Below are 12,689 nucleotides of genomic sequence, written 5' to 3' on the forward strand. Positions count from 1 at the left end.
CAGGTCCTAGCTGGCAAAGTAACTGACGTTCTAGGGTGTCTCCAGTCAATTGATGCTTATTGGATTCGCCTTTAAACTGCAAGAAGTGGCAACTAGAGGGCTTGTTAGCTGGCAGATATTTACAATAAAAGAAAAAAAAAAAGGGTTTTGGGTGAGATAGACTTCCATTACTTCAGGCATAGAGTATTACTGTTGAGGCTCAAGTGCAAAACTGAGGACGCAAACATATCGTGGCTGTTTAATTTGATTACATGTGCATATAAATTGTGTACATTTATAACCAAAGCTTTAAGAATCGTGTGTTTGCATGGGCAGTCCTGTGAACGTGAATGTGTCAGCTATGGAGGAAAAATAAATAAATAAATAGATAGATAAATAAATAAATAAATAAATAAATAAGCGTAAATATTGAAATATAGGAATGGCGCAGTAGAAAGCGGACCCGAGGTGTCCGTTACGGAAACAACAATAATGAAGAAGAAACAAATCCAGAATGAATTTCACTTATCAAATGAGGGAGTGCCATTTCGGTGTGTTCAGACTGTCGGGGTAGAAAGACGAGCTTTCAGACGCATGCACATGGCAGGTGTTTATCTGGAGGCACGAGGCACTTACTTTCGCGCTCTATTGGGTTGGGTTGAGACACACAGGAAAGGAGGGAAAACAAAACAGACAAATGAATCATCACATCGTTCAGTCATTCATTCAATTCATTTCACAAACACACACACACACACTCTTACACATACTTATATAGTATACTACATTAATATTAACTGCTCTTTGGCATTAGATGTAGCGTTCATCCTGGCTGCCAATTTGGCACAGCGTACTTTGTCCCAGCATCGGCCAATACCATTAAAACTACAACTCTGTTTTGAGTCATCGGCTGATATAAAAACGGTGAGTGTTTCTGTGTGACCTTCGCTAACAGAGCAGGAGCAGTTGTGTTTTGCTGGATAAATGAGACACGCGCATCCTGGAGCTCTCTCTAATGTTCCTCTGAGGCTTCGAGACACAGCAGGTGGTGCATGGACTGCTGCACACACAGGCATCAGTTACAGCACACACACAAACACACCCCACACACACACACTTTAACAGCAGTGGAGTAGCAGAATCACACACACACACACACACACACACACACACACACACACACACACACACACACACACACACACACACACACGGCTTTACAGTGTCACTGTGCAATATTAATGGCCCAGTGGAATTTTGAGGTTTCAGAGTGATACTCGACATCCTCTTGTCTTTGACTCCTTCATTCATTCTCCTTTCACGTTGTTGTTGTTTTTTTTTCTGCTCTGGCAACATGCAAACAGTGTGACGGGTAACCTTCATCCCTGGAACGTCATCGTCCTTGCATCCTGCTGTCATCATCAGCGCCGCCCCTCCCTGCCTTGATCCGAGATCAACTACTGTCTGAAGAATCACTGATCTGTGGTCAGCTGCTATAAAAAAAAGGTCCATCTGAGGACTTACTGATTTTGGATCTGGGTTCTCTGGGATGATCCGTGTACTTTTTGGCCGTTCTATTTTGACGCCAGGAAATGGTTATTCGGTTTGAAATCGTCAGGAAACGAAAACAGAAAGAGGGCTGTAAATCATTAGGTCAAGGCCAGCCAATACACGTATGACGCTTGCTTTTAATTAGCTTTAGGTATGGCTTTGGAATCATATTATAGATGTGGCAAAACTGAAGTGCTGAACATGGCTAAAATCAGCTCTCTGATGCACAATTAAATTTTTTTTTAAAAAGACCAAAAAAGCTGAGCACACACTGATCTGTCATTGGGTCAGTTTAGAACTCACTAATCTCAGGTCAGGTGTTAGAAACAGTCTCAGAGAAACTACTGAACTGAGATCAGCTGATGTGCACTCCATTTTAGGAGTCACTGCTCTCAGGTCAGCTACAATACACACACTTGGAGAATTTACTGATCTGAGATCAGCTACTGTACTGAGATGAGCTGGTCACTGAGGTCAGGTAATGTAGACTCACACTTACTTACTAATCCGAGATCAGCTGCCTGTATACTGTTCTGAGGTCTCACAGATTAGCTGATGTTTGTGCCCATCTGAAGACTCACTGAACTGGGATCAGCTAAAGAACAGTCTGTTTAAAGACTCACTGACCTGAGATCAGCTGTTATACACTTATTTTGAGGATTCACTGATCTGAGGTCAGCTGTTTTTTCCCTCACTTTTCATGACATGCTAATACGAGATCAGCTTCTGCATTCAAGTCTGTGCATTTGAGTATTTACTGATCTGACGTCAGCTAATTATTATACACTCTCTGATCCTCATTCTATACTGTCCTCGTGCAGACTCACCTGACCTGAGATCAGCTGCTGTGCTGAGTTCATCTGCTGCAAGCTTCATTGTAGGACTCCTAATCTGAGTTGTATTAACTAACATATGCTCCTCTAAGGACTCACTGATCTGAGATCAGCTGCTTCACTCCATTTTAAGACTCATTAGCATTCCACAGCTGTTCTGTGCATTTGAGAACTCACTGATAAAGTACACTTGCTTTACTTCCCTGGCAGTGGCTGGTACTTGCTCAGCCTGAGGACTCACTGTTCTCAGATCAGCTGCTTTACACATCATTTTAAAATGTACTGATTTGAGATCAGCCCATTTAGACACCTTCTAAGGATTGTGATCAGCTCCTGCATTCTCAATTTGAGAACTCACTGATCTCAGATCAGCTGCTTCACGGTCCATTTTACGACATACTGCTATGAGATCAGCTTTTGCATTCAAATCAACAGCTGTGCATTTGAGGATTTGTTGATCTGAGGCCAGCTAATATACACCCCTCCCTAATGGCTCATTGCTTCTGTAGTGTCCTAATGAGGACTGACTCACTGATCTGAGATCAGCTGCTTTATGCTTCATTTTAGGACACACTGATCCAAGGTCAGCTAATCTACCCTCCATCTAAAGTCTCAATGAAAAAGGCCTATCGGTTTTTCTGTGAGTTGGTCCCTCTAGTGAACTACTGACTGTTATACGTATTTTCACCCTGATTATCCCATACACCCAGTTCTATGCTATGCTATTCGACATCATCTTATCGCTCTCCATTGCCTGTATGAGGCAATTTGGGGCGGGAAGGACAGAAACCAATCAGAATCAATGTATTGATTCTGTGATGTGATGCAGTGAACGCTGGTAAGGACCAAGTTGAACAGATTATCAGATGCCGCACTCGTAACCCTTATCTACGGGTATGGAACCACGCCAAGTGTCTTAAAGAAACAGTTCCGTTAAATCTGGCCCAGTGTTACAGAATTAAAAGAAGGAGACACATTCATAATTCATGTTTCTGACCTGTTTTTTTTTTTTTTTTTTTGAGTGCTGAACTTTTAGCATTTACATAAACAGAACTGCTGAAACAGGGCTTGTAACTTCAAAGCCATTTCGGAACCAAATGCCAAGTGTATCTGTAAAAACATACACTGCTAAACATATTAAAAGACTTGTGTAAAAAAAACAACAAACCAGAATATAAAACCTCTAATCAAAACCCATTTAAGCAAATAACAGCCCCAGACAATAACGTATAGCAGTGTTCTGCAATTTTGTCCCTGTTCCAGTGTAGATTTTAGTGTTTCCCTGCGCTGACACACACATTTTAACCTCCTGAAGGGCTTGTTAATGAGCCGATGAGTTGAGTCAGCTGTGTTAGAGCAGGGAAAACACCGGATTGTGCAGTGAAGGAAGACTCCGAGACCGGCACTGCAGCTCAAATCCCACACTCTAAATGACATCGCTCCAGGACGATTAGAGTAACAGGAAAAAAATAAAGACCATTTATCATTACAATTTAGTTTTTAAATAATCTCTGGGTGCGTCCAAAACTAGGCGAATAAATACAGCACCTAGTTTTCCTTGTAAATTTACAAAAGATAACTATCCTAAGCTACACTAAAATGATTAAAGCAGAAGGTATTTTCTCATTTTCTCAGAAACGGAGGGAGAAAAAAACAAACAAACAGACATTTGGCACTATTCGTACAGGATTTGCTTTACACAAAAGGACCTGGGGTAATTCCATCCTTTGCAGGAGCTTCTCTGTGATTGTATTTCCATCCTGACCAAATTACCTACTTATTTTTTGGCCAACTCTATACTGTAGTGCCGTGATATAAGTTTACTCCCAATTTTGCATGCAGATGCTGCCTCCAGCATTGGAAAATAAAATATTTTTTTGTTTTTGTTACTTACTGTATTTAGTTGCCTAGCATACGTATCAGAAATTTGAAAAGCATGACACCACAGGCTGATTTAACTGACTATTACAGTGACAGATACAGGTATAAAGCCATTTTATACGCACATATGCCACAATATCAGGTAAATTTTAGGGTTTTTTTTTTTTTAAGAAATAAATGAATGAGTGGAGGGGGGCACAGTGGCTTAGTGGTTAGCATGTTTGCCTTGCACCTCTGGGACTGGGGGTTCAATTCCCACCTCCACCCAGAGTGTGCAGAGCTTACATGCTCTCACCGTGTTTCGGGGGCTTCCTCCGGGTACTCCGGTTTCCTCCCCTCAGTACAAACACATGCATTATAGGCTGATAGGCATCCATAGTGTGTGTGTGTGTGTGTGTGTGTGTGTGTGTGTGTGTGTGTGTGTGTGTGTGTGTGTGTGTGTGTGTGTGTGTGTGTGTGTGTGTGTGTGTGCACGATTGGCACCCCGATTGGCGATTGGCACCCCATCCATCCCTAGTCCCCAGGCTCCCCGCAACCCTGTGTAGGATAAGCGCTACAGGAAACGGATGGATGTGTGGCTGTATTGCTGTCAGTTCTTTAATCATACAATAAATGATCATTGTAAATGATCCTGTAATGTTCTCTGTATTTAAACCACTAATACATAGTGAAAGAACACGATCATCTACGATGTCTTTGTATGCTGGTGAAGACGTAACTTCGACAGAACTAAGGGGCTCAAACATGTTCCAGCATGCCTCTGTGCACAAACTGAGAACCATGAAGACATGCTTTGCCAAGGTTGGTGTGGAAGAACCTTGATTCCAACTGCACTCAACACCTTTGGGATGAATTGAAATAACAGTTGCGCAACCAGGCCTTCGCAAACGTTATCAGTGTCTGATCACTTGCGCTCTTGTAGCTGCTCCAAAATCTAGTGGAAAGCCTTCCCTTCCCTGAAGAGTGGAGGCTGTTACAGCAGTAAAAGGGGAATCAATATGGTTGCGGAATGGGATGTTCAATACTCAAGTGTCCACATATTTTTGGCTATACAGTGTATAAAACAACATACGACCATGAAGTAAAACATCCTGGTTCATAGGAAAAATAGCCCGTAGAAACGTGCTCATCCTGCGTCAAACAGAGAATCTAATCCTGTCCAAATAGAGCTGGAAATGATTTCAATGAATCATGGGGTAGCACCTGTATATAACAGCATTACTCCAGTCACTATTCAGAACTAATGGCACATCAAAAGGGCTATACTTGTTTATGGTTGAGAAAATGATTAAAATTATATTATAGAGTGCTGCAGGGATGACGTATTTTTGTAGGCCAACCCGGAAGTTAGCATCACCGTGGTTCCCTCGACAAAAAGCCAATAGGATTTTTCCATGACTTTTTTTTGGATTTTATTGCAGAAAATAAGCTCTGTGTCCAACCATCACGTTAATGATTCTTAAGGCTCTGGGTTACTGATCAGAAGGTCGGGGGTTCAAGCCCCAGCACTTCCAAGCTGCCACTGTTGGGCCCTTGAGCAAGGCCCTTAACCCTCTCTGCTCCAGGGGCGCTGACCCTGCGCTCTGACCCCAACTTTCTGACATTCTGGGGTATGCAAAGAAAAGAATTTCACTCTGCTATAATGTATACGTGATCAGTAACGACTTATTATTATTATAAACCTTTATGAATTTTGACGGCTAAATACTATCGGCAGAAGTAAAAAGCTAAAGTGAGGCTCTAAACGAACTACACCGCGGTCGCATGACTTCAACGTCACCACCGCTACGCTTCCGACAACTCTTTCAAACTTTATTTAAAAAACACTACGATTGGAAAATGCTCTAAACTGATAAATCTACAAGTTGGAAAGTTTGAGTTGGAATCGTTGGCAAGAATGCGAGTATAAACACAACGAGGCTGTAGTAGATGAATTCTCCTGTTCGGCGTGATGACGCTTAATGTCCCCAACAACGTCTGTAGACCCATTTAGCCACTTGTTAGCAACCTACTTTTTCAAGACACTTAAAAGCTTGACAAAATCATGAGTGGGGTATTACTGATGTGTTTTATAGAGTAGAATAAAACGTGAACATATCACGGACTTCATTTCAGGCTTTTTACCAAAAACCCATTGACTTTGGGACGATGGAACCGGAAGTGCTAAAATGCTAACTCATTTACGGGTTTTAGGACTCATTCCTGCACCACTCTATATGTGATATATATTATAATACTGTGTAGCTTCTTCTTAACTCAGCCTCAGTTCTTAGTTCATGTTCTTAATATTTGTTATTTTTGTGAATGGATTATTTGTACACATGATGTAACCAAGGTTGAGCTTTTACTGTATTGCATTTTTTTTTTTTTTTTTTTACACAAATCTTATGCGTTGTCATTTTATGTCACGATATATCTTGTTTAACTTAACTTATCTTGTTTAACAGTTAAATTATCAACCCTGCAGATATACCGCCTGAGATATGTAGACATTTATGACATTTCTAAGGAAGCAAATTTGGTTAAAATTAGTAGAACATAGTGAGTTACTGCTGATTTAATCGTATTACTGTGTTAGCTTATGTGCACGCGCTTAATGTAATTAGCTCAGTCTCTTTCCTGCTAATGTGCGCACGGACACATCAAAAATATTTGGCAATGGTTTAAAAGTCTACAAGTCTAGAAGGTGTAAATCCGAAAAGTTGTGGTGTTTCAATCGGAAAAGATTTACACTACAGTGTTCTGCCTCTGTGTGTAAGTGTGTAAGTGTGTGGGGTGTACTCTAAGGAAATTAAATAAATAAAATCAAGACGGCTAACATGACTAGCGCAAGGTGAATGCTAATAGCCTCTAATTAGCATGCTGTGATTTACATTTATTGCAAATGAGGAGCTAGCATCTGCTAGCATGTACATTCAGCATGACATCTAAGCCAAAAAGCTTTCCTTGTTTTTTTTTAAATTACACAAGGGCCATTACCAGAAATCATGGAAAGGGCACACAAGGCTAATACATACACACTGGCTAGCCATATCGATTAGTATGAAAACACACACAACCACACACACACACACACACACACACACACACACACACAATGTCTCAAGGAGGTATGTATTTTTCCCTAGGCAGAAAACTGCAGAATTGAACCATGCTCATTAATCTTGTTTGTTTATGTGTGTGTGTGTGTGTGTGTGTGTGCCTTGCAGCAACTCCTGCAAACCTATGACAACCGACTTCCTAAAGGAGGTCTAAACCTGTCCTGTAGCAGAAGGACAGTCAGTCATAACTTTGTATAACACTGAATAAACCAGCAGCAGCTTTACATAATAAATGAGCAGTACAGAAGGTGGCTAAAAATAAATAAATAAATAAATAAATAAAGTGTTGGAAATGGAATGCTAACGCTAAGTGGCTGTCAGCGGTTCAGCTGTGCACTTCCTTAGAATCCCTCATGTCATATGCAGCTGACTTTAAAAGGAACTGTTCAGGAAACACTTTACCATAACAGTATATGAATAATCATGCACTAATAACTGAATGAATACTTAACTAATGATGAGTTCAGGCGTGAACTAATCACAAATTAATGAAGAGCTAACCTTAACTACAACATGAGTCTTATGGATTCATGCGTGAATAACAGCCACCTTTAGTACATGTTAGAACATGTTAGATAGTTAATGTATTAATTAACACGCCGGGGTAAACTAAACCAAACCTACTCTGTAATAAAGAATATGAATTAAACGTGCATCATCTCAAATGGTTTATTATCCAACGTGGAAAGACGCACTAATAATAAACACCGATAATTTCATCTCGACCCGTGCGCAGACATTTTGAGGGGCAGTGGCCCAAAACATGAGCAAGAGCACAAGAGAGGAACGGGTGACTGCTCATAACGATTTAAAGCCGGGAGACCGGACCGACATCGACGCAGTAAAGAAGTCAAAATAAACAAGACTAAATCACTGGAAAACAATCGTATAGGACACTGGGTTTAAATGTTAATAGATAATAGCGTCTGCGAAATGAATAAACGTTGCTGTATTAATTTCAGCCTTGGGGGTAAAGGAGCAGTGCCCTGGTCCCGAGTCACCCGGAGCACGTACTAGTACTACAGTGGGACTTGAAGAGAAACGTATGGAGAACGATGCAAAACGGGTTGAGATGAAATTGTTGTTTGTTATTAGTGCGTCTTTCTACGTTCGACAAGGATAATGTGTAAATTATGAAAGTAATCCAGCGCAGTCCAATGATGTTTGTCTACGCAGCTGCATACGGCAAATTATATAAACAATTTACCCCTACGTGTTAATTAATACATTAACTAACAAACAAACCAAACAAACAAACATGTATTAACATGTAATTAAGTTGGTCGTTATTCACACATGAATTCATCAGACTCACGTCGTAGTTAAAGTTAGCTCACGCCTGAACTCATCATTAGTTCATATTTAAGTGAGTATTAATTCAGGTATTAGTGCATGATTATTCATAAACTGTCAGTATAAAGTGTTAACACAGTTTATCCAAAAAAGTAATGTACGCAAATATCTCCTCTTAACCCCGAATGTAGTCCATCAACTGAGACACGTCTGGTGGTGTCTGAAATTTACTTCTTTAGTTTTGCACAAGCACTACTATTATTAGGCGGCTGTGGATCAGGTGGTAGAGCGGGTCGTCCACTAATCGTAGGTTTGGCGGTTCGATTCCCGGCCCACGTGACTCCACATGCCGAAGTGTCCTTGGGCAAGACACTGAACCCCGAGTTGCTCCCGATGGCAAGCTAGCGCCTTGCATGGCAGCTCTGCTACCATTGGTACGTATGTGTGTGAATGGGTGAATGAGACACAGTGTAAAGCGCTTCGGATAAAAGCGCCATATAAGTGCACCATTTACCACTACTGTATGAGGCTAATATTGATAAATGCTTAGCATCGTGCAGACGTTATGCCTAAATTAAAACTAGGGACGCATCGTTACCTTTTTTTCCAGACAAAGACAGGGAAAATTTGTATTTAGCTCTGATATGTCTGTGTTAACGAAGCATGCATGTCTCAGTGCTTGCAGAACTGAAGTGCTCCCAAGTGCAGCAGTTTCAGTTAAAGATGTTTTATCAGGTTACTCGTACTGCAGGAAGATGCTTTAGTTCCTCCTCGTGAGTTTTACCGAGCAGAGTTAGCTGTCTGCTTCGCTTTGATTGCCATCACTAATCAGGAAATACATCCAGATCGTCGCCGCTGTCATGTCGTGCCGTCTGTTCATTAGCGTGCCAAAGTACACAAGGTACTTTTTCACAAGTGCGAGTAACTGAGCACGATATCAGACTGTCACGTAGTACCGGCATCCGCATCAGTGCATCCCCACTCAAAATATAATTCAACAGATCTATAAAATCAGAGCCTGTATTAACGACAATGCATACACAAATCAAATGATCAGATGAATTTAGTTTTACAGACAATTCCTCCTTCCACCCGAGTCTGATACGAACTAAAAACAACAGTTTTTAGCACTTTTGACCCCCCCCCCTTTTTTTTTTTTTTTACAGATTACCACTCCAGCAAGTCAGTTTAAAATACTGAACACCTCAACGAAGTTGTTTGAGGTGATTACTTACGCATGCTATTTGTGCTTAACCTAACCACGTACCAACATTAGTCTCGTAGCTCTAGTGCAAAGCTAAAGAAACAGACTATGGACACCAGAAATATTTTGCTTGACTGACTTCATTTTTGGCCAAACTCTTGATTTAATCCCGTACAACATTTGCAATTAAGACTAAAGCATAGCAGAGATATTTAAAATATTGCTACAGTCGAGGTCACACGTTTACATATGCCTTGCAGAATCTGCAAAATGTTAATAATGGGGAAAAAACGGATCATAAAAATTGCATTTAGATTTATTTATTTATTTGTTTGTTTAGTCCTGCCCTGAATAAACTATTTCACATAACAGATATTTAAATATAGTCCACAAGACACAATAAGAACTGAATTTACACAAATGAACCAGTTCAAAAGTTTACACACCTTCTTAATACTGTGTGTCGTTACCTGGATGATCAATGACTCAATGTGTTTATGTTTTGTGATAGTTATTCACGAGTCCCGTGTTTGTCCTGAGCAGTTAAACGGCCTACTGTTGTTCAGAAAAATCCTCCAGGTCCTGCACATTCTTGGCTTTTCCAGCATCTTCTTTCCAACAGCGGCTATATGATGTTGAGATCCGTCTTTTCACACTGAGGACGACTGAGGGACTCGTACATGACTACTACAAAAGGTGCAAACGTTCACTGATGCTCAAGAAGGCAACACGATACATTAAGTGGGGGGAGGGGGGGGGCAAACTTTTGAACAGGATGATCGGTGTAAACTATTATCATTTTGTTTATAGATCTTATTTTTTTTTCATGTAGTACTGCGCTTCAGGGGCTACATATGATATTTACATATTTCCCCAAAGAAAAAATAACAATTTACACCGATCGTCCTGTTCAAAAGTTTACCCCCCCCCCCCCCTCTTAACATTTCGTGGTGCCTTCTTCTTCTTTCTTTCTTTCTTTTTTTTTTAAATGATCGCTCGCATTCCAAAAAAAAAAAAAAAAGATGAACATTTTGCAGCTTCTGCAAGGCCTACATGAACTTACGACCTCAACTGTATGCAAATATGCGTATATATATAATTAATTTTATGATTCATTCATTCATGAGATATTATGGGACCTGTTAGTGATTTTATGGTTACTCACCCTAACAAGTGGCTGAATGGACATTTAATTATATGTTGTGGAAAATCATTTTTCAATGTTTTTATTTAAAAAAACCCACAATTTTCCAAAGGCTTTAAAACGCAATACTGTTGTTTTGCAGGTAAACTGTGAGAAAGCCTCTATATTGTGATGCATGGCGGTCTGTGAAACCCCTTCGGATCTTACAGCGATTCATCAAAATAACGTTGAAATATATTTTCTGTATATGTTATGCTATTTATTTTCACGCCTAAGTTATAAAGATATAACCTTATAAAGGGCGCACGGTGGCTTAGTGATTAGCACGTTCGCCTCACACCTCCAGGGTTTGGGTTTCGATTCCCACCGTGGCCCTGTGTGTGTGGAGTTTGCATGTTCTCCCCGTGCTGCGGGGGTTTCCTCCGGGTACTCCGGTTTCCTCCCCCAGTCCAAAGACATGCAAGGTAGGCTCATTGGCGTGTCCAAAGTGTCCGTAGTGTATGAAGGAGTGTGTGAGTGTGTATGTGATTGTGCCCTGCGATGGATTAGCACCCTGTCCAGGGTGTACCCCGCCTTGTGCCCGATGTTCCCTATGATAGGCTCCAGGTTCCCCGTGACCATGAAAAGGATAAAGCGGTATAGAAGATGGATGGATGGATAATGATGGACAAAGGTTTCATGGTCTTAATTAATAATTATTATTTTGGCATTTATTATTTTTTATATTCATTCATATTTAGGAACTGATAAATCCCAAGTCTATCCCAGGAACATCGGACGCAAGATCGGAATAGATCCCTGGGTGGGACGCCAGTCCATCCATACACACACACACACACACACACACACACACACACACTCAGCTAAAGCACTAGTTTTTATGAGGTGGGAGGAAACTGGAGAAACCTTTTCACTTTAAACTGCTGTAACGTTTGCTAAAAAAGGATTACCCCGTGAAGGGCTTTCCCAGACCGCCACAAATACACTAGATAGCGTATTGTGAAAATGACTATAAGTGTCATAAGATGATTATTATTATTATTATTTTATTTTTTTTACCATTTTACAATGCTGTTAAAAATGTGTACTCCACTGACAACAAGATAAAGTGCATAAATTTGCACAGTGGATTAAACGTCTGTCATGCGGGTCAGAGGAGACACGGTGAACCTCAACTGCAAATCATTTCCAATCCCGCATGGTTTCGTTTGCTGATAATATCAAGTTAAACATGACGCCAGTGGTGCGTGGAGGATGAACAGAAGGCAAGGCATTTCAAAAAGCAAGGGGGAAAAAAATGACAGATGGAGCCACAGAGAGAGAGAGAGAGACAGAGGAAAGAAAAAGGAATCAAAGAGCATGGAATGAGAGAAAAAAAAAGAGAGAAAATGTGTTAGTGTGTGTATAAAAGGGGGGTGAAAACGGTCCCTAATGAGCAGGAAGGAGAAAGGGAGGACGGGATGAGCCTCAGGATGTTTGAAACCTTCCCGAAAAAAGTTCCCTATTCCAGATCCACCATTATTTTCATTTCAAGTGCTTGTCAGTCCGCTTCCTTATTAAGATTGCAAAGAGAATGACGCATGTAGTTAATGTTTCAGAACTCTTCCTCAAAACTAAAGGAAACACACACACACACACACACACATCCACTTACACACTAACGCACGTTTCCGTTTCTAACATCCCGGAGTTAACAGAGTGAC

The 12,689-nt window shown here is 40.7% G+C and overlaps 1 protein-coding gene across 1 annotated transcript in view; it reads right to left on the minus strand.

The window, feature by feature from the left end:
• The window catches only part of kcnn2 (potassium calcium-activated channel subfamily N member 2), a 52,709-nt gene that overhangs the window by 13,364 nt on the left and 26,656 nt on the right, over positions 1 to 12,689 (minus strand). Inside the window, exon 7 of the mRNA XM_017488356.3 lies at positions 616 to 624. Coding sequence (XP_017343845.3) covers positions 616 to 624 — 9 coding nt within the window. The remainder of the gene's footprint in view (positions 1 to 615; positions 625 to 12,689) is intronic.

Source organism: Ictalurus punctatus, chromosome 16 (assembly GCF_001660625.3).
Source record: "Ictalurus punctatus breed USDA103 chromosome 16, Coco_2.0, whole genome shotgun sequence".
Taxonomy (NCBI): domain Eukaryota; kingdom Metazoa; phylum Chordata; class Actinopteri; order Siluriformes; family Ictaluridae; genus Ictalurus; species Ictalurus punctatus.